This window comes from Pelobates fuscus, chromosome 4 (assembly GCF_036172605.1).
Source record: "Pelobates fuscus isolate aPelFus1 chromosome 4, aPelFus1.pri, whole genome shotgun sequence".
NCBI lineage: Eukaryota > Metazoa > Chordata > Amphibia > Anura > Pelobatidae > Pelobates > Pelobates fuscus.
In genome coordinates, this window is record NC_086320.1 from 132985501 (window position 1) to 133010226 (window position 24726).

Genomic DNA, 24726 nt, shown 5'->3' on the forward strand with positions numbered 1-24726 from the left:
TTCCCTGTCTGTAGGATATACCTCTTGGTGGGTGTATATTTGTTTCAGTGAAACCTGGAAGACATTAAAATCCAGTTAAGGCTCTACCATAGAGACACTTGGCCCAGCATTAAACCAGTTTTTCTGTGGGTAAAAAAAATATTTGCAGTGGTTTAAAAACACTAAGATTTGTTTTCTGGAGGGGAGAGCAGTAAGCCAAAAAAATGTGGGAAAAATAAAGTGTCTCTTCAATTCTGTAATATGTTTCAGTTCTGCAGGGCCTCGCCACCATTTTGGTAGATGTTTGAAGAAGCTTCTTAAGAGCATTTAGACATGTCAAAACAATGGGTCTGGTTTTAAATTTGCCTTGTTTAAGCAGGTTTTGCACATGCTTAGTGTCTTTTAAGAAGGAACTTTCCATTTACTTGCGGAGTCATGCTATTGAACTCTTTATTTAGGAGCCATCATTGGCTCACAGCATCAGGGCATGGAGTTATAGTGCCCCGAGGAGAGAGAAGAAAGATGCAATCTTGGATAGCACAATCCTGGAGAGCTCCTGACCCCTGCTAAATATTATCTTTTTCACTCCCCCAAAATCACTCAAGACCCAGAGGTGACAAGGGTACATTTCTGACACAGAGCCCTAATAGTTTAAATAACACCTACTACATATACCCACCAATTTTTTTAAGTTATCAGTCACTCTATGGCTGAGACCTGACACACACATGCTGTGGCTAGCTTAAAAGTTGTGAAGCTTTCATCTGCAGGACTGGGGCTGTGGCACTGAGGACTCATCTGATTCTGATTTTAATTTGTTTTAATCTGTACTCATTGCTCCTTCTGTTAACCATGTTTGCTACTTCTTGGTTCCATATTACCACTGCAGATTAATTATTTTGCCATCTGCGAAGGTAAGAAGGAGTCTATCGGTTTCATGCTGCTTTAACCCTGTAAACACTGTATACAGAGAGCTAATTGACTTGCTGACATGTTTCATACTAGCAGCAAAACTTAGTAGAAAGTCAAAGTTATCATAGCAGGAGCACTACTGAAGATGTGCTCGTGAGAGGAAGAGATAAGATAGGGCTAGTAAGAAAGACATAGAGAAAGAGCTGAAGCATTATGCATCATGTCCTTTGTGGGTATCCATGTTTAATTAATCACAGTGACCCCGGCCGTGTGTGATTATTAGTATCCCGTAGGTGGGCTCACCTCTGTTATGTCTCTGTATTTTACTAAACTCTACCTGTTGTATGGATATGTCTGTAGTCTATCCAGTTCTGTGTATTGTGGGCTGTATTTCAAGCCATGTTGTTAGAACATGAAAGTAAAAGAACTGTTTAGCTCACTTTGCTACTGCAGGGGAAGCTGAAACACGTGCTAAAATGATACAAGACCCTGGGGTGTCCTGCAAAGTTCCACTGGAGCCAAACACCAGAGTTCCCCCCCCCCAAGGCGTGACTTCAGACCTTAGTTATCTCAAAGGGCCCTATGTAGCATGGTCATAGTTTATTCAAGGGACAGGACAAATGCATATTCTGTATGTGCAGCCAAACCTTATCCCCTGGCTCGTAGGTAGGAGCCAGAGATCTTTTGGTGTCAGCATGTTCCTTATACCGTTATTGAGCAGCTACTATGGCCTGGTGTAGCATGAGTTGTTGATCTTTGGGCTTATTGAATCTTTGGGCTGCATTAGGTTCAGTCATAGGATGACATTGTAGGTCTGAAAGTCCAGCAGGAGGGCTACCATAGTTTGCAAAGAACAGAGAACATTTGGTGGTGCATGTGGTTGTTAGGCAGAGTGGTTGTTGGGCAGTAGATGCATGTGGTTGTTAAGCAGTAGATTTGGCAAGGAAATGTGCAGGACCTGGAGTTAAATGGTGATGGAATCAGACTCTGAAGGAAATATTATAGTTCTCTCAAAACTGGACCTGTACACCTGGAGACTGAACCTGTTCACCTTATTATTGGCCAACATACTGAGACTATACAGTTGCAAGAAAAAGTATGTGAACCATTTGGAATGATATGGATTTGCTGTGGCATGGCCTCAAGAAAGAGCTTCACACCAGACATCCCAAGAATATTGCTGAACTGAAACAGTTCTGTAAAGAGGAATGGTCAAGAATTACTCCTGACCGTTGGGCACGTCTGATCTGCAACTACAGGAAACGTTTGGTTGAAGTTATTGCTGCCAAAGGAGGTTCAACCAGTTATTAAATCCAAGGGTTCACATACTTTTTCCACCTGCACTGTGAATGTTTACATGGTGTCTTCGATAAAAACATGGCAACATTTCATTCTTTATGTGTTATTAGTTTAAGCAGACTGTGATTGTCTGTTGTTGTGACTTAGATGATGATCAGATCATATTTTATGACCAATTTGTGCAGAAATCCATATCATTTCAAAGGGTTCACATACTTTTTCTTGCAACTGTATGTCTTGATATAGTCCCATATCCAATGTTCCCACTTAAATTGGGATTTCCTTGACTTCTTGCTCACAATCCCTTGTTCCATTTACTGGACTGCCGCCATAATGCTGCGGTGGCCCCTTGGGTAGCCAGACACCGAACATTGGAACCAGGAGAAGGAGAAGTAAGATGGGAGCCGGAGGCCCCCTGCATGCTGCGGGAGGGCTGGGCAAGTTAAGAGCCAGCGGTGCCGTTGCAAAGACAAGGTAAAGTGACAGCAATAAACTACCCATGTGAATCCCATGTTCTTTACTTGATTAAATGTTAAAAAACACGCTAAAGCATTTATTACATTGTGTTCATTTTACTTTGTGTACCCTATATAAATAGAAAGCAAAATCCAAGTAAAGAAATTTCTATCAAGCTTTATACAATGTTTTATCGAAATCTTATTGAGGAATGTTTGAAATATGAGTAAGTGCCAAATTGAGTCAAAAGTATTAATCCGAAAATCTGCACGCTTGATACACTTTTAGCAGACATGCATCCTAGATAAGATTTGAATGTTACATTTAGAACAGCTTATGATTTATTGTGTTAGAAGCAGGATTAGAAAGGTGATCTAGCAAACTTTGATAGTAGATATACTGCAGAATATTAAGGGAGAATAATGCACTATTATTAATTTCTCAATTGCTGACATCCTGCAGTCTGTGAAAGGAATAAATGCAGCCTACCAATAAAATTCACAAAGACATTAATACTCTGCGGAAAGAGTTAATGAACTGTTACTGGGATTGCATGGATACCTCATCATTAATTAAATGTACTTTTCTAAATGTTATTGAAACCATAATATCTTATGGCTTGTAAGTTGTCACAGCCATCGTACCTTTATCACTGCAGTTGTAGTCAAGTCATAGCATAGCATAGCAATAGCATGATGTCTTGAATGATAACATTCTTTAATGTTAATAATAAAGCTAATGATAACAATTAGCTTTGAAATTATATTAATGTGTGTATTTTAGCTAGAATTTCAATTTTTGACAGCTGCATAAAATTTGCCTACCTTTTTGACTGGTTAGATTATTTGCTCTTCCTAGTTCTATCAAAAGATGTGTGTTTAACTTAAAACAAATTAGTCAATGTGTATTTGCAAGAATTATCGTATGATATTCTTTGAATCTTAACCAAGAGAGCCTTCTCCAAGAAGAGAAATCTTGACATCTCTTACAGCCTTGTAGTCTGGGAATGTCAAAGCAAAATCTAGATGTCTATTTTATTTCTATACTATATACTCTTCCATTACATTGATGCACATGTGGCTAATTTTAAATGTAGGTGTCTCCAAAATGCCCTGGGTGCATACATGACCCTTGATTCACAAAGTAGAGCTTTATCTTTTTATACTACAAAAAAGAGACCCTGTTTTGGCTAGACAGGGTCTTTAGATTCCCAAGAGTTGTAATGTTATATCTACTTGTATTCTATATTTGACAAATAAGCATTTGTAAGGTGTGAAAAATAAAATTAAATGCAGAGATCCACACCTCTTTATGCAGCAACTTGGTATCTTAGCTCCCTGCGAGCAGGGCTGGCGTTACCGTTAGGCAACCTAGGCAGCTAGCTAAGGCATTCTATTAACTATTCAAATAAATTAGGCCAAAATTGCAATGTTTTGACCTACAAAGAATCCTTTATCAAGCTTGATAAAGGCCTCTGTGTAGGCCGAAATGATGCACTTTTTGCACAAATAAACCTGCCTACCTGGAGAAATCCTGAGTGTCTCGACCTAATTTATTTTGACTACTAAACTGGGCTTTGACAACCATAGCCCTGATAAGCACGTGGATTCCTATATTTGAGTGCGGGATGCTCCGTTTGTGAATTACTATTAACTAATCAAAGGCATATTTTAACACAATGTTGCATATCAAATTATTTTTCAACCTGTGATACTTTCACCCAGTGGAATGCTTATTAAGTTTACAAAATAATAGTATTTTGTATGAAAAGTTAATGTTAAGGGTATGCATTATGAATTAGGTTTATGTTCCTCTATTGGACTGGAAAAAAACAAATGTTACAATCAGTTCTCTGTTAGACAAAGGTTGAGAAACACAGCAATTTGCCTGATTATTATTGTCCAGGGAGTTCCGCAGAGCAATACCATCACCTTTCTTAAGTACATACTGTAATGATTTCATTTGGCATTAATGATTGTAGTGATTTATTTCTAACACTTGTAAGGTCATGCCTGTACCTTTTAATACATTAGTTAAGAAAAAATCATTGGCTATCTCTATAAAGTTCTATTTACTTCAAAAGCATCTCAGAATAATCTTATGGAAACCATATATTCCTATCATGTATGTGTTTATACTTTTGTAATGGAATGTGATGCTACCATATCTAAATTATTTAAAGATACCAGATGCTCCCTCCTGGATATTATAATTATTGTCCCACACTAGGTTCCCCCCTAATTTTATAACCACCCCAACACAGTGACCATGGTTTGGGGAAGAATGGGATATTAGGATGTCCTCACATTTTTTAAAATTTTATAGTCCCCACATGCTAGACACAGGTGACGGTAGGGGAGTAGAAAGTGATCTGTCTATCCCCCATTATGTATTTTATAGTCCCCTACCCTATATCCAGGGGTGGGAGCATGGGGGCACTATGTCCCCAATCTATTATTTAACAGTCCCCATTGTACCTTTTACACCTTGCTGAATTGTATAAGCAATGTCTGGATTTTGCAGTACAAATGGCTCCATATGACGCTTATTGAGTTCCCCCCTTTGATATGGGACAATTGGACTCTAGTTAATATATCACAGTTAGAATGAAACTGATTCCAAAAAATCTCATTATCTTTTTACTCTGGAGATAATGAATATTCATATTGGTAAAAAAAAAATGTAGCATTTTATAATTTTAGGTGATTGCAGGAGATTCTAAAGGACAACCAATCTAATGTATTTAAAATAAAATATAGCAAAAAAAAATGCTCAAAAATGATGTTGAAACATAACATTTGAATAAGAGTTCCATGTTAGAACACCCATTTGCAAGCAATACTTTTACATGTGTCTGTGATTCTTAACATTCTGCTTTATCCTTGGTTTGTGTTATTCTGACAACTCTGATGTATTTCTACATCTGTTTCTTTACACCAGACACCCACCTCAACTCTTGAACCCTGCACACATCTGTACACATTTCTCCACTTTACACAATGCTATTTTTCCCTAGTAGATCTACATGTGAATTGTATTTTCAATAATCTATAGATTGTATCAGAGGCGTAACTAGAAACCATGGGGCCCTGGTGCAAAAATTGCGCAGGGGCCCCAGATACATCTACCTCCTACCCCACACGTCCCCACCACCCCACACATGAAGACAAACATATACACATGCAGGCACATACATACAGACATACACACAGATACACAGAGACCCATACATACAAACATACATACAGACACAGGTAGAGACACACACACTCAGACATATACACACGTACACTCACAGACACACATACACACACACACACACACACACACAGACAAAACACACATTTACAGACACAAACAAACACACTCACAGACACACATACACACACACACACACTGAGACACACATACACTTACAGACACATACACATACACACACAAACACATACACACAGAAACCCATACAGACATACATACAGACACATGAAGAGACACACATACATACACTCATATACACACATATACACACGTACACTCACAGACATATAGACACACACTCAGACACACACATACACTTACAGACACATACACATTCAGACACACACAAATTATTAATATTAAATGTCCACCCAGGCTCCCTACCTGGAGAGCTGGCGTGGAACTGTCCCTGGGGTCCAGTGGGGCTTCAGTGCGGCGGGCGGCAGAGTTCCTGTCAGACGCAGCAAGGAAGCTGTGTTCTATGTGCTCTGCTCCCTCGCGGGCTGTCTACTGATGCCGGGAGCCGGAATATGACGTCATATTCCGGCTCCCTGCATCAGCAAACGGCGCGCGAGGGAGCAGAGAGAACACAGCTTCCTTGCCGTGTATGACAGGAACTCTGCCAGGGGCCACCTCTTGGGCCCCCCTATGAAAGGGGGAACACGGAGGGGGTGGCATCTAGGCGTCCCACGGTCGCAGGGGTCGTGGCTGCCGACCATGGTAGGTACGCCACTGGATTGTATTATTATTATTTTATAAACAGTGGCATTTTCAATTTAAAAAAAATGGCAATTGTAACAGGATGCATAAAAATAATACATATTGTAGCAGTTTTGAGTGATTCTTGAAGATAAACATATTATGTTGACAGCTGTTGACATTATAATCTAAAATGCAGGTTTAATACACTGTATTAAGAGATTATGGGGGAGATTTATGAAGGCAAAATAGGGGCTTATTTCAGGTGCATAGTTCTGAATTTTAAACAATGTTCTTTTGGTTTCCTTATTTAGCAATTTACACCCATAATATTACCTGTGCATATATAGACAAATAAATGATTTCTTGTCTTTCAGCTTCAAACTAGTTTGACTGAACCCATGACTTTGTCCAAGTCAATATCCCTTCCTCGAAGTGCTTACTGGCATCACATCACAAGACAGAATAGTGTCGGTGAGATCTACAGCTTACAAGGCAAGTGGGCTAAAATAAAGCATTCTCCCCATTAGCTAACTTCACGCTGAGCAGGATCCATTCAAATTGCTTTTTTGTTTGAGTTGGTTGTTTTCCTTTCATTTCAATTTATCACCTGCCATAAAGCTCAGTGGGAACAGTGTTTTTTTCAAATGACAGTTTTTCTCCTATCATTTTAGGAAGTTGTATAAAATCAGTGTATAACTTATACAAGCTACCTGCAACGTGACATCCAGCACTAAATAAGGCTGTCAGATATCAGTTACAAATGTAATTATGCATACATTGTAATTTGTGAATATTTATTAAAAATCAATAATTATATATGATGTGTGACAAAATTAATCTAATGACAAAATTTCACAGTCTACTTGAAAAGGGTTTTGTATTGGAGAAAGGTTTTCAGGAGTCCATGGAAAAACATATGTCTTTGCTATTTACAAATTTGACAGTCATATTTATTGCTTTGTTTAAAAGAACATGCCATTAAAATAACACGTTTGTTGATATACCCATAAAGAAAATATGCACAAATGTGTTTTGCAGTTTTTTGGGGGGTGATTTCATGAGCTAGTATCTGCAGCTACTGCAATCCCCCCCCCCCCCCCCCCACACAGACTTTCTTGTCCAATTACAGAAATCTGAATGATTCATGTTACATCTCATTGAAAAGTCTGTGGAAGACAGGTGCTCTTGAGGTTAGCCTCACAGAGCAAAAACTACCAGATATTAACATGACTGCTTTTCTATTGATGGCTGGGAAGGTGTAAAAAGGTTAATTTATAAAAAAAATCTGCCCTTTTATAAAATTAGAAAAGAGGACTTACTATTCACACAGAAATACTTAATCAAGCTGAAGTGCTCTATGAATGTCTCCCAACAGTCCTGACATAGATGGGACAGTCCAGATTTTCAGGTCCTGTCTTACCCTTCCTGACTTAGTTCCCTGGTGGCCTGCTTATGAAGACACCAGGGAATTCTTCCAGCAGTCATAACACAACTGCATCGTTAGATGCACTTGTGCTATGTTCAGGGCACTGCCCCGAATGGACTGGCTTTGGAAGACTGACTGACCTGCCAGTAACGTGAGCAGTAACTTGAGTACCCTTTCTTGGTGACTCAGTGACATGATTGTACCATTGGCCCTCCTCCTTATCCCTCTCCCACCGGCTTCACAATTTGTGGACTGCCAAAGTTGGGAGGTATGCTCTGTGTGCATACATACATTAGATTAATTCTTATTTTGCCTTGTTGTTCACATTTACATAAGCACAGTATTTGAAAATCACATTTAAATCTTGTGTAACAAGATGTCTGTAATAGCCCTTTGTAAGCTTTGATCTCAAAGCTGACTATATATGCAGAGTATAAATAACGTTTTAGGACATGGTAATCAGTGTTCTCAGTACCCAATGATTATGACTATTAAAGGGAATATAGCACTTGTCAAATTTAACATCTGAACCATAAATGACTTAGAGTAAATTATTTTTTTTACCATGCATTATATGTGCAGTCATCCTCACTGAGAAAGGGCTTTTGTAGACCCTTGGAAGGCCCTTTGTAGGCCCTTGGAAATAGCTTGACATACGGTGGAATGCCCTAAGTAATCTAAAGGTTCTAACCATCTAATCCAGTGGTGCCCAACCCAGTCCTCACGGACCCCCAACAGTCCAGGATTTATGTATTTCCAATTTTTTAAATGGGTATACTGACAAAATCTGGACTGTTGATGGTTCATGAGGACTGGGTTGGGGACCACTGATCTAATCAATCTAGCACATGGGCACCTTCATTTTCTAATGCCCATCATAAAAAAACAGTAATCTTTCTGAAGCAAACTCTAAACTGTTTTTGGGAGGGGACAACCTCTTACTGGTATAGATGAAGCAAATAATTGCCATGAAGATGGTTGAATCAGGACTAGTATGAATATAGCTGTGAGACAGGGACAATGTCAAATCAGTTAAGTACTTAGAAAACTCACAAGGAAGTTTACCCACATAATACAAAAATACAGCAGCACAGTATGTCTTATACAATGACTACAACCCGTCCTCCAGTGAGTCTGATAAATAACTGAATACATTTGAACTTCCTGATGTACCTCCTTTATATTAACAAAACATTTGATTTCACACAATAGTCAGCTGGATATCTCTGTGTGGTATTTAGCCGTTTAAAACTAGACAGCTTTTCAATTCAATATCTTAACAATAGATATTATTTATGCACAGTGGATTTCCATTCCATCAATCAGCTATTAACCTACACAGATATCCCCTAACCTCTTACACATTTAAACCTGTAAATGTCAAAGGACACCGATATCTGAATAACAACTACCTATCCACAAACAAATTTAGTTTGCTTTCCAGTAGACATTTCCAGTTGATTCTACATTCCTATGTCTCATATTCATAAGCATTTTAATTTTAAATGATGTGTCTCTTTATATTGTGGTCTGTTAATCCTCAATGCCATTTAAATTTGGTTTGCAATAACTTCTTTAGATTTCATAACCCTTCCTGTTTCAGCACAGATGGACCAATTTCCCCTTTGCAGTAGGGGCTCATTACATATTCATACATCTGTTCCTGATAGAAGAAGAAAGGCACATTTAGTTGTAATCATGTATTGAACATGGATCCAATTTACAATGTACACATTTTCAAAATGTTTAATATCTGTTTCATGTTCTTGTTTTGTTTTGATATTTATTTATTTATATATTTTGGATAGTTTAAAAAAAGTTGGTCATTTTCTCATTTTTCATTTTGTTCAATGTTCTGTGTATACTAGAATACAGCACTGCTTCTGAATGAATGACAAACCGAGCATTCACATGTTATTGTAGTATAAGTCTATGTGTATGAAGCATTTAAATATATATATTTGTAAGTTGAATGTAAAGTGTTTCTTGACACAGACAAAAAAATAAAAAGCAGTCGATGTATTCTCCCAACTCAGAATTGTAGGAGTTGAAACATTTTTCTAAATCAGATTTGTTTTTACCTGAATAAAGTCTAAAAAGAAAAAAAAGTCCTTGTGTTCACCTATGATCACGGCTCTTTTTTAAAACGGGTTTTCCGTGGTTATTAATAAAAATGTTTTATGTAAGTTCTTGCATTTAGCGATAATGATAATCTTTAATCTTTAAGTTAATTTTAAGTACAAATGCTGTGGTGATTCAATTAATGCATGCATATGTACAACATGAAAGAGAGCAAAACTGCCATATATTTAAGCCCTTAAGTGTAAATAAAATGTTACAAATGAAAAAAAAAAAAATTCACATATCCAGTGCAACTAATTAAAAATAACTCAAAAATAGATTCATATATAAGTCCTATCTTTAACCATAAAATAGCATTAACCCAAACACAGCATTAACCCTTACCTTACCCTAACCCTACACTAACCCTAACCCTACATCACCACTAAGTGAAACCCTACTCTACTGTACCACTACCCTAACCCCACCATTAACCACAACACTAACCCTAAGTTAACCCACTGCTAATATAAATTCTAAAATTAGATGTGGGTTTTACTGTATTTTACAGATTAGATGTTACTACAATCTACTGGCCACTTTCAGATTTACACTTAGTTGCTGGGACCTGGAAAATGCCAGCAGCGGTCCATGTCAGGAACAGGCTGGATGTTACTGTGCAGGGTTGTCCGCACAACACAAATACTGATCACGCTAAGTCATGGTTTTATGAATGAGTTAAGACAACTAGTGCTGGACAGAGCTCATTGGTAAGCCTGAGGCCACTAAAAATGGCTTCAGCTGATGTACAGGAGCACCAGGTATTCATTGATGAATGGGGTTAGTGGTGTGAGCAGGGATTTAACCCTGCTCCCAGCACAGTCATTTTAATAGTAATTTAAATGCCTATTTAGAGAGCTGTGGGCAGTGCTGATATCCAGCACTGCAAAATACAGAGTTACAAGTCTGGGGCCACTAAAAATGGGACCAGCAGACAGATGGGAGCCTCAGGGATCCATTAAAAATACTTGGGACTCCCTGGCATGAGCAGGGATTTCACCCTGCTCACACCAAATCTATGGGACGTATCATTATAGTTAAAACATAATGACATGTCCCAACATCGTTAAGGGGTTAAAGGAACACTATAGCATTGGAAATACAGATATGTGTCAGGTAAATCAAGCAATTGAATACACATGACTTTAATTACCTACACTTTTTTTTTTTTTTTTAACTAAAATGGATTAAGAATTTGCAGTTATGACCTTGTCTTTTCACAGTTACATACTGAAGAGGCAGTGCTAGTATTTTGTCAGATACTAACAGATGGAAATCTTTACCATGTAGCATTGAAAATAGGAGGTAAACATGTTAGCAACTATTGTCTATAGAGGATTTTACAACTTTCGATAGCAGTTAATTAACCACTTGCTAGTATTTAGTAGCATTGAAACCCGTGATAGTGCCTAAGATTAATGAAGGCTATTCTAGTGATTTTTGATTTGTTGCTAAAAGATTATTACAAGCATCTAAAAAGTCCAGTAAATGTATGTAAAAAAACAAACAAAGCATACTTGCACTTGTATCAGTTTATAAAAATATCCATAGGAACATGCAGACAGGGAAGATAATTCAACGTAAGTATACATACTTGTTGTAGCTTCATCTACTGTTGACATTACTCAGTCACAAATTATATGTGATAACTGATGCTGACATACCAGTATCCATGCATAGAGACTGAGCTTTTGGCAGGCTGTGGAAAAAAACATAAGTTAACGTTTGAAAAGAAAATGAATGCATAAAAAGTAGTCGAGGATAAAAACGAAAACTAAGAATTGGGGGTCTTCAAAAAAGTAATAAGAATTCCCCCATTCATACAGCAATTCATTTTTTTTTTTTTTTTTTTTATTTGCCCTCCACAACTCAAAGAGAAAGGGGCACTGAATTCTTATATTCCAGTAGGGAAAGCAGAGATGTAATGTAATATAATAAATAAACTATTATTTCATTTTCAAAAAAGTATTGTCTATCGGCATAACACAATACATGCCATCAAAAATATCTCCAAAGAGGTGTTCTATAGCATACATTGATTTATTTATTCAAATTTGCAGTCATAAGACGTTGACTAGGTGACTGGATAGAATAGGACAATTCAGTATGATTTTTTAAATGTATTTTATATAAAGTAGCCATTGTAATCTTTTTGAAACACGTCTAAGTTTCAAAACCAATGACATGTTCTCCTTTAAGAAAACACAGTGACATAATAATTCTTGAATCAATATACAAATTAACAAAAATGTCATTTTGAATTTGGTCTAAATGCTGTATGCACTGATTAATGACTTTGTTTATTTTATGATGATTGTACATGGATTTCATTATATCAATTTATGATAAAATATGCAAGTTTGGTCTTTTTTTCATATTGTGCTGAAATTGTATGAAATATGCACTGTTCATGTTGTTATATATTTTTCACCGTTTTATTGGGAAATGAAACCTAATAATGAACTATTCTTGTTCCCTCTGTGCTGCAGGCATGTATAATCTGTTGTTTTTTTCTAGACTGAATAAACCTAGCTGGCAGTTACAATAATAGTAGGCTTTCTGAGAATCGCAAACAGCCTGACAGTCAATGTCAATAGAGGAGGCCAGCTGGAAAGCAACTCACTTAACATATTCTATAAAACATAATTCCAGTTATCTGGCATTGATTATAACCCTTTTATGTATGATACACAAACAAATAAGTGGTTAGTCTTTCTAAGTAGTTAGTGTTGTCACAAAATTGATGAGACTTCTATATGCTAAATGCTTGCTCTTAGATATGTATTATACAAGTATAAAACAATATGACAAACAGAAGCTTATTAGACGTTCTCTAAACATACATAAGTGACATAAACAAGTTTTCCATTTGTCTAGTCTGATGTAATGTGATACCATTTCATTTACATTTTAAGTGTTTGTCTAATTGTGTATGCTTTTATTTTTAAAACTTACTAAAGCTATATTGCTTAAACTGGGTATGAGACAGCTACTTGATAATTTTTAAATATATTTTCTAGAGTCTATCAGACTGTGCTTCATTTGAAAGTAACATTTTATCTACTCTCCTATTAGTTGGGTGCATTTGCCTCTGAAAAATACAACATATTAAATCAGTAGTGATAAGGGTTTCATATGATTATACAACACATACTATATGTCTGTAAAGATTTACACCACCATTTTGTTTGCCCGATTAGGGTGTCTGATGGGAGATTCTTCAGACTTCTTGGTTTCTTGGTCACGGACTGATGACATCAAACCAGGGATGCAGGTACACAACACTCTCTGTTAATATATTACAACTTAATATAAATATATTGTTTCAAACATAATGGCATAGCCAGTAACAAACTGCACACATATATTTTGTGAGTGTCTTATGTGTGTTAAAAGGAAACCAAATAAAGCATAACGATATTCCAGTAGGATAATGACTTTGGGTGATTTACCCTGATAAAAGAATATGATTGTTCCAAAGCTTGATGCAATGTGCTGTTTAATCTGATAAATTGTGTTGAGAAGGCAGATGCAATTTTAAATAACCTTTACTCGACCTCAGTTTTAGAGTATTAGTTCACTTAATTTACAAAAACTGTATCACTATCGATTAAAATATGGATTGTACATGTAATTTCAATCACATAACAAGAGCCCAGTATGAGTAGAGATAGTTAACATGTAATTAACAAAATAATTACCCCAGGATAGGAGAACCTAACCAAGGGGTTAGACAAGGGTTACAGAGGTAAGAAAGGACATAACCCTAGAAATTAAACAATAAAGAAAGATAGTGAGGATTGATAGCTTCAAACTAAGAAAGCCAACCAGCCTCACTAAGATTACCTCTTAAATAAAAATAAATATAAGATAATAGACTTTATTAAACAAAAATTGTACACATAAATAAATGAATAAAGTGTAAACGTGCAAAATCAGTGATCAAAGTGAAAGTTAAAAGACTGCTAGAATTGTACCATGAATATAAGCGCTACCACTGAAAACTCCACAGGCTACAAAAGTAACAACCTAGTATTAATAGTTAGAGTTAATGTGTTACAAAAGTAACACACTGCTTCTTATTATCCCGGTTGACTCAAATTAACTGTGTGTTTCATAGAAAAAAGAGAAGTGAAGGAGTTAGATATAGCGTAGTCTTGAATAAAAGCTGAGATCTGAGAACTTTTACACACCACAATCTAAGGTTTTATTCAAGACTACCCTTTAACTAACTCCTTTACTTCTCTTTTTTCTGTGAAACATACAGTTAGTTCGCGCCAACCAGGATAATAACAAGCAGTCTGTTACTTTTGTATCACATTGACTCTAACTATTCATACTAGGTTGTTACTTTTGTAGCCTGTAGAGTTTCTAGTGGTAACGCTTATATTCATGGTACAATTCTAGCAGTCTTTTAACTTTCACTTTGATCACTGATTTTGCAAATTTACACGTTATTCATTTATTTATGTATACAAATTTTGTTTAATAAAAATCCATTACCTTATATCTTTTTATTTTAGAGGTAATCTTAGTGAGGTTGGTTGGCTTTCTTAGTTTGAAGCTATCAATCCTCACGATCTATCTTTAACATGTAATGAATGTGATTGCCAATAATGCTCTTCCTGTTATTAATGGGGGACAATAGTCACCCAGGCCACTTCATATTAATGAAGTGGTCTGGGTGCAGTGGCCCTGTACGTTTAACACTGCAATGAAAAACATTGCTGTATTTTATTTAATTTTTTTACAAACTGCAATGTTTAAATTTAGTGTTAATGTCACCTTTAGTAGCTGACATACTGGCAGCCACAAAAGGCAATACAGCTGCATTGTAAGTAAAGCTTAGTAATGTGATAAGGAAGCCCATAGGAAAGCATTGTTATACCTGGGTCCCCTGGTTTTCTCTGCGATGTTGCATGCACATCCACCAAAGGTTTTTTTTGGGAAGCCAAATTCACTGGACTGAATTTGGTGCATAATTATAACGCCTATAATTATGCAAATAAGGATTTCTACCGCCCATGAATTATAAGGAATTCTTTCCCCAATAGAAGTTAAGCTATGCCTATTTATACTTACCTCTACCACTCCATGTTCCCCTTTGTGGTTCTAGTAGCCAAAGAGTGAGTGCATTCCTTGTGTATCTTTTCCTGGTATCTGATTTGCCTGGCTTATTGATTCTCCTGATCTCTGCAATCTTTTGACCTTGGCTTGTCATATTGTTTATCCATATCTATATCTGTCCTTGACCTCAGCCTTCTCTCTGACTCATCTACCATTAATACAGCAACTCTAAAGACTGGAATGTTTGTGCTATAGTCTGCACATTTAGGTTCCACCGATTCTGACAAATGAACATGCAGTACTCACAGCATTAGCTCCCCAAAGTTCCTCTATGAGGAGCATAGGATTGGACCATCGTGAAGAAGGTCATGCCTCCTTTAAGATGTTGTGGGAGGTGGAGAGGTGAGCTAAAAGAAAGAGAGTAAATAATTTATTGTATTACATTTTATGGCAAAGGAGGGGGGATTCTTAATACAACTCGGAACAGAGCATTAGGAATACAGGTTTGTATTCCTAATGCTATAGTGTTTCTTTAATGGTTAAAGCAAAATTAAATTTTGATACTATACAAATATGTAAAATATTGCCTTTCTTCCAAGTGTCCATCACTCATGCTACCATAACCCTAGGTTCAAACAGATGAGTATATGTATCTTAACATTAAAACTTGATATAAAAATATTTTTTTCTATAATAATGAGCTAGGAGGCAAGCAAACAGTCTTTTTTTTTTCCATATTAATTTTTTTTATTTTTCAAAAATGTATCACAATATTGTGATGCAAACAGTCTTTTAGATAGATTTTATACACAATTTAATTTGGTCTAAATTTTATAAACCAAATCTCAACTAATCATTTACAAAATTATATCAAAGATCTGTTATACGTCTCTTATTCTTAAGGTTGTCAATATCAATTCAATGTTATAGACAGTTTTGTACTAATTGATCAATCTCTTTAATTTTATCTTGGCAGTATAAATGATATGTGACTAATGAACGCTGTGTGGAATATATGGTCCTATAGTAGATTTGGGAGGTTTATTGTGTTTCTTTGTCATTGTTTCAGTTTATTTAATTGCATTTTACAATCTTAGAGTATTTAGCACTTATCCATTTTAACTAGTCTTAATCATAACTTTTAAGAAGCACGTTAGGGTCAGGAACACAAACATATATTCCTGACCCTATAGGGTTAAAACCACTATCTAACCAACCTGACCCCCTCATGCCTCCCTAAATATAGAAATCTTACTTGTATTCAAGTCTGGAGCTACTTACTTTGTCACTGTTTTCTTTAAACCTGCCAACTGCCGGCTGACATCAGCAGAAGTGGTAGCCTGATCCAATCACAATGCTTCCCCATAGGATTGGATGAGACTGACAAAGAGGCACCACAATTCAAACACAGCCCTGTCCAATCAGCATCTCCTCATAGAGATGAATTGAATCAATGAATGCATGCAGAGTGTCTGCATGCAGAGGGAGGAGACACTGAATGTTTGGATGCATTTTAGGCAGCCATGACCCAGGAAGGATCTCTAACAGCCATCTAATGAGTGGCCAGTGAAGTTATCACTAGGCTGTAATGTAAACACTGCATTTTCTCTGAAAAGACCGTGTTACCAGCAAAAAGCCTGAAGGTAATGATTCTACTTACCAGAACAAATTCAATAAGCTGTAGTTGTTCTGGTGACTATAGTGTCCCTTTAAGTTGGATATATCAAAAGCCAATAAAATGTTAATTAAAGAGGGTTGTTACTTTTATCATAGTGACAGTTCTGCTTTTCCTTCACCACAGCACTCCTTGATGTGGAGCCAAAAACTTCCATTAAAGCTCGAGGATGTGATCATACTTTCTGGACAAGCAAAGCATGCTCAAGCATTTTTAACTTTCAAGTTTTAACTCAAGGGCATTTACTTATGTATATCTTGACTGTGCCCTGGCAACCAGGAATATAATACAAATAAAAGTTATTACGCACAAAGAAAATCAACTCATAATCCATTAGCTTGTACTTGTCCCCAACAGGAGTAGTCCCAGAAGATTGGAAGTTAGCGAATGTTGTGCCCATTCACAAGAAAGGTAATAAGGAGGAGTCGGGCAACTATAGGCCAGTAAGCCTTACTTCAGTAGTGGGGAAAGTGATGGAAACCATGTTAAAGGATAGGATTGTTGAACATCTAAAAACACATGGATTTCAAGATCAGAGACAACATGGGTTTACTTCAGGGAGATCATGCCAAACTAATCTTATTGATTTTTTTGATTGGGTAACTAAAATTATAGATCAGGGTGGTGCAGTAGACATTGCTTACCTAGATTTCAGTAAGGCTTTTGACACTGTTGCACATAGAAGGCTTATCAATAAACTGCAATCTTTGAGTTTGGATTCCAATATTGTTGAATGGGTAAGGCAGTGGCTGAGTGACAGGCAACAGAGGGTTGTAGTCAATGGAGTATATTCGAAGCTTGGGCTTGTCACCAGTGGGGTACCTCAGGGATCTGTACTTGGACCCATTCTCTTTAATATTTTTATTAGTGATATTGCAGAAGGTCTTGATGGTAAGGTGTGTCTTTTTGCGGATGATACTAAGATATGTAACAGGGTTGATGTTCCAGGAGGGATAAGCCAAATGGCAAATGATTTAGGTAAACTAGAAAAATGGTCAGAGTTGTGGCAACTGACATTTAATGTGGATAAGTGCAAGATAATGCATCTTGGACGTAAAAACCCAAGGGCCGAGTACAGAATATTTGATAGAGTCCTAACCTCAACATCTGAGGAAAGGGATTTAGGGGTGATTATTTCTGAGGACTTAAAGGTAGGCAGACAATGTAATAGAGCAGCAGGAAATGCTAGCAGAATGCTTGGATGTATAGGGAGAGGTATTAGCAGTAGAAAGAGGGAAGTGCTCATGCCATTGTACAGAACACTGGTGAGACCTCACTTGGAGTACTGTACACAGTACTGGAGACCATATCTTCAGAAGGATATTGATACCTTAGAGAGAGTTCAAAGAAGGGCTACTAAACTGGTTCATGGATTGCAGGATAAAACTTACCAGGAAAGGTTAAAGGATCTTAACATGTATAGCTTGGAGGAAAGACGAGACAGGGGGGATATGATAGAAACATTTAAATACATAAAGGGAATCAACACAGTAAAGGAGGAGACTATATTTAAAAGAAGAAAAACTACCACAACCAGAGGACATAGTCTTAAATTAGAGGGACAAAGGTTTAAAAATAATATCAGGAAGTATTACTTTACTGAGAGGGTAGTGGATGCATGGAATAGCCTTCCAGCTGAAGTGGTAGAGGTTAACACAGTAAAGGAGTTTAAGCATGCGTGGGATAGGCATAAGGCTATCCTAACTATAAGATAATGCCAGGGACTAATGAAAGTATTTAGAAAACTGGGCAGACTAGATGGGCCGAATGGTTCTTATCTGCCGTCACATTCTATGTTTCTATGTTTCTATCTAAAGTGGCCACAAGCCCTCTATTGGTTCTCTGCCACTAAAGCCAATACTATTAACAAAACAACTACAGTATTGAAGCAGAAAAATCTCACCTGGGTTCATTAGGGGACAGAATATTTTTCAGATTTTATTTTTGTGTTCTTATTTCTGATACACTATTTTTCTTTTCATTTTTTTAAGAACCAGTAGACATAACGTGCAATATTTTTAAAATACATCTATTCGTAACAGAAACATAGTATATTTTTATTCTCTGATTTTATTTTTGAAGATATTCATTGTGGAATTAGCATAACATCACTTGGAAATTAAAAAAAATATACCCATCGAGCTACCAAGCTCCTATTTACTTCCAGTAATAGTGAGCATGTTTCTGTTTGTAGTGATAGTAGGGAAAATTTGTGGTTTCTAGTGAGGTAAAATAAATGAAATACCACTTCCAATTTTCTAGAGCATATGCTCAGCTCCAGATATGTGAGCCTGGGCGGTATGATACCCGCCTGTGGATATGCTGCTCAGGGTCAAAGGCCAGTTAAAGTGTTGAGCGTTCACGGGTATTTGCCTCCAAATTGCAGTGTCACATATATTCACCAATTACATAAAATGAGTATAAAAACAGAAAACTAGTGCTCTCTGTTTTGTTGCTGTAAAAGCAAAATAAAATGAGGTCTTTGCTTAATCCTGTGTAGCGTAGGAGACAATTGTAAGTGGCATTTCTTTTTTTTTCCTGAAAAAAACTGAAATAGGCGCTCACTACCATGATAGTAAACATTGACAGGTTAAAATATAAAATAAAATAAAAAAGGGAATATATATATATATATATATATATATATATATATATATGTGTGTGTTAAAGAGACTTTATTAAGTATATATTAAAATATGAATACTATATATATATATATATATATATATATATATATTCAAAGAAAAAATCAGAGTACTCCAAAAGGACTTCTTATTCAGTGTTTACTGTGACAAAGGTTACATCAAATCATCAAATCGACGTTTCGACCCCTTAGGGTCTTTTTCAAGATCAAATAATGTGTGTGAAAGCAAAGTTTAAATAGCAAAACATTAATGAGCAACTCACCAATCTCGTGTGTGCGGCTACTCGAACCCGGAAGTGTTACACCCCTTCACGTGACTCATACGACGTCCGTGCGTGTATACGTCATGGTTGCTAAGAGATGGAGTATCAACTCCGTGAAAATGGCCGTGCGGTTGCTAAGCGATGGAGTGTAAACTCAGTGGGTGAACAGTGAGTATACCGGAAAGCCCGTGCATCGAAACAAATAGTGCAGGACAAATTACGAGATCCCACAAGGAGATCATAGCGTGTTGTATAAAAACAAATGAATATGAGCACATATTCAAACGGAGGAATTCTGGTATGTTAAAAGATGTCATGTCCGGCCAGATGCCGAAAAAACAATCCACCTGTGCCAAAGTGATCTAAATGTGTGTGTGAAAACGTGAACATAAAAAAAACAAAAATGTGTATATATATATATATATATATATATATACATTTTTGGGTTTTTTTATGTTCACGTTTTCACACACACGTTTTCATATATATACATTTTTGGTTTTTTTTATGTTCACGTTTTCACACACACATTTAGATCACTTTGGCACAGGTGGATTGTTTTTTCGGCATCTGGCCGGACATGACATCTTTTAACATACCAGAATTCCTCCGTTTGAATATGTGCTCATATTCATTTGTTTTTATACAACACACTATGATCTCCTTGTGGGATCTCGTAATTTGTCCTGCACTATTTGTTTCGATGCACGGGCTTTCCGGTATACTCACTGTTCACCCACTGAGTTTACACTCCATCGCTTAGCAACCGCACGGTCATTTTCACGGAGTTGATACTCCATCTCTTAGCAACCATGACGTATACACGCACGGACGTCGTATGAGTCACGTGAAGGGGTGTAACACTTCCGGGTTCGAGTAGCCGCACACACGAGATTGGTGAGTTGCTCATTAATGTTTTGCTATTTAAACTTTGCTTTCACACACATTATTTGATCTTGAAAAAGACCCTAAGGGGTCGAAACGTCGATTTGATGATTTGATGTAACCTTTGTCACAGTAAACACTGAATAAGAAGTCCTTTTGGAGTGCTCTGATTTTTTCTTTGAATATATACCTTGGACGCCGGTAGCACCAAAGGCAGGAATTTTCTATAATCATATAAGGGTGAGTGCCCAATTCATATTTTTTCTATATATATATATATATATATATATATCAGACTAGAAACGGGTAAACCATTCCTTCCAGTACCACACATGTTTCACCCAATGGGGCTTTCTCAGACACTTCTGAGGGAGCCCCCGTTGGGTGAAATGCGTCAAGTGTGGTACTGGAAATAATATTTTACCTATTTCTTGTCTATATTAAAATATGAATACTATATATATATATATATATATATATATATATATATATATATATATATAAAACAACTTCCAAAGATAGCACTCCAAGGTCTTGATAAAAATTAACTTTTATTTTTCTTGCTAAAACAACAAAGTGTTCAACAACAAGTGTGATATATATATATATATATATATATATATATATATATATATCAGACAAGAAACGGGTAAAACATTCCTTCCAGTACCACACTTGACATGTTTCACCCAATGGGGCTTTCTCAGACACTTCCTGACACTTCTGAGGGAGCCCCGTTGGGTGGAATGCGTCAAGTGTGGTACTGGAAATAATATTTTACCTATTTCTTGTCTGCTATATATAGTATTCATATTTTAATATAAACTTAATACAGTCTGCTTTACACACACACACACACACACACACACACATATATATATATATATATATTCCCTTTTATATTTTATTTTATATTTTAACCTGTCATATATTCCCTGGTCTATTAACATCCTGCAAATCCCAGGTGGGAATAATACCACCAATGCTCCTCCAACCAGATCAAGTCATTGCTCTGGAAATTGTATGTAGGATACCACTTTTATCATTTACATTGTGTATTGATATACTGCACCATAAGCCTTTTCCTGCTTTATTTATTTTATATATATTGGACGTCAACAATAACAAAGCTCCACATATCCTAAGATGGGGATAGTACCGTCCAGGCAACATACAACAGAGCTCTGATTAGCTCCGTAAAATGTGAGTTATCCAGCTATACGCCTTTTCACAAGCAGGGCTAATATAAGTGACATATTGCACTATTTGTTTCTCTTTTTTGACTTTGGAGGTTATACAATCGATCAAGATTTGCACTAACTGTCTTCAAAGAAGTTAATGTAACTATATACATTTATATCAGTGTTATACACGACACTGTGTGGGTGCAGTTTGTCACTTTGTTTGTTATATTTCTCTTATTTTACCTCACTACCTTTAGAATATACTACACTGTGTTTTGTTTTATGTCTTCATATTTTCCATATTGACTCACCACCATACAGGTGTGAGGACACCCAGAAGGCACTGCTTCCCCGTACCTGTAGAATATTGCATATTCTGTATATTCCTATTCAAATATATATTAAAGTGTGGCTGTCTAATAGGTTAAAAAAGAACAGATGGTGTTTGCTATTCTGTACCATGTATTCTGGAATGTGCTGTATAGGGAAATTGAGGGTAGGGACTTTAGGGTCCTTATATGGGGAGTTATGTGACCAGAGTCTAAATTAAACATTATGACATAAGTGGAACGCATCCAGAGCCGCAGTGGAACGCATGTGGCAGGCATCTAGTGTTTTACCAACACGAAGAGATCCAGACTCCCTCCTATCTGGCCGGTGAGAGGGAGATAAGAAGATTTTTGTGTCTAAAGTGTTTTAACCTGGTATTTTTGCTCCACATTGGGACATTTTTAAAGTGCAAGTTTTGTTATATATGTGTGTATTGGACAGTGTCTATCTTTAATAAATTATAATAGAAAGTACCCTGTCTGCAGCACTATATGACCCATTGGTCTGTAAGCATTTTAACCCTTTGAGTACCAAACACTCTCCTTTTTTGGGCTATAACATTGTTAATCTCTGTATCAGTTTTCTCAGAGTAAAAGGTATTAAACTGATACTATACTAAAATCTGCAGCTCTATCAGAGCTTTCCTACCTATAATATGGTAGGTTTTTTAGCCTGACATTAAGCCAATACACTGTTTGTAATTGGATAAATCTATCTGATTTGCCTATAGCTTGATTCCCTATTGCTATAAGCACATTATTTCACTATATTTATCGTTTTGGCAGACTATTTAATTAGCCTATCCTATTCTATTTCCACTTTAGTCCTAAATCTACTACTGATTAAGGTCATTAGTTTTATACAATAACATGTATTTGTATTTTTTTTTTCTATCATGTTATATACAAATTTTATATAATATCAGGTATTACAATCGACTATGTGGTTGAAAATGCCAGTCTGCCATGATATGTAATAAACTAATTTGCTAATAATAGCAATGTGTCTAAACAATATTATCACAACACATTATAATGTAATGATAACTGGACAAGTAACACTTATAAGAATAAATGAATACTTTCATGTGTTGTTGTTCATCTGAGGTTGAATGTACCTAATTTTAAGATCTACTGAGAAACAGATGATTGTTATTATGACCTGATATACAAAACTACAGAATTCAAACAGGGTGTCTTTTTTCACCTTACCAAAAGTGCCAAGAGACTGCAGACCTATTACATCAAAACAAACCTGAAATACTCTACCTCCATTACAGATCACCACCACTGCAACTCTCTGCTTCCCCCCTCCCCCTGTCCAGCCATTGAGGATTAAATTATTCCTCTACTGTCATCTTTACGCTCCAATACCTACCTGCTTGACCCTATGCAATCACATTTAATACCTTTTATGTCTTTCACCCTTACTCCTGTTCTCACTCACTTATTCAACCTATCCTTCTCTACCAGTTTATACACATCCACTTTCAAACACGAAAAGATCAATTCCATACTGCAGAAAGCCTCTCTTGTTCCTAATTCTACTGAAAACCACTGCCCCGTTGCACTGCTTTCCCTAGCATCAAAACTAGTTTACAACCACCTAATCCACATCCTGTCTGCTTGACTTTGGCAATCTGGCTTCCATCACTTCCAACACTTGACTGAAGCTGCTCTTACCAAAGTTTCTAATGAACTTTCTGTTCAAAATATATATATTTTTTTAAATATTTTTCATATGATATATCTACACTCAAACAACCCTGGGAATGTATCAAACTAAAGCCTGCATCTTGATTCTGAAGGCATCACAAACTGGGGTTTAGTGAACAAATTCCACTGCTAATCTATTACAAAGCTGATTTCAAAGAAATAAATAATACATTATGTCTTCATTTTGATCCCATCATGCATGTACGCTGTACTGTTCCTCTTATAGAACATTTTTCTACTTTACTAAAGGTAATATGTTCCGACAGAAAAAATCTATCAGACTTGTTATAGCTAAAAGCATTTGGCATTTTTCGAAGTACCAGGTTGCTATGGCAATGTTTGCCCAGTTTGAAAACTAGTCAGTTGCACAGAGCACAGCATTTTCAAGTGTTATTAAAACACATTGCATACTTTTCTCCACTGAATCTTCAATAAATATATGGAATGTGAACATGTTTTTATTTTTCTTTTATTTTACAAATCGATTATATTTGTTTTCTACATAAGACATAAGTTACATAACAGAAACTTGTTGGTACATACGTGTAGAATACAATGAGAAACATAACCAAAAATACAGTAACTGAACAAGTGGTACACAATCACATTTTATTGCACATTATCTTCTACATTTCCTCTACTTCTTTAACGGCCCTTATATAAGTTATGGAACCAACTGTTATTTGGCATCAGTGTGATCAGGTCCCTGTGTCTCTTCCCCCACTCTCCGCGGATCCCCATGCCCAGTACTATCTGTTGTGTGCTTTACCCCAGTTTTGTGTTCTACTCTTGGAGCCCTAAAACTAATAA

The 24726-nt window shown here is 36.4% G+C and overlaps 1 protein-coding gene across 1 annotated transcript in view; it reads left to right on the forward strand.

Moving 5' to 3' along the window:
• The window catches only part of DOK6 (docking protein 6), a 520118-nt gene extending 512985 nt beyond the window's left edge, over nt 1-7133 (forward strand). The window contains exon 7 of the mRNA XM_063453051.1: nt 6981-7133. Within this exon, the coding sequence (XP_063309121.1) occupies nt 6981-7133 (153 nt within the window). The remainder of the gene's footprint in view (nt 1-6980) is intronic.
• The last annotated feature ends 17593 nt before the right edge of the window (nt 7134-24726 follow it).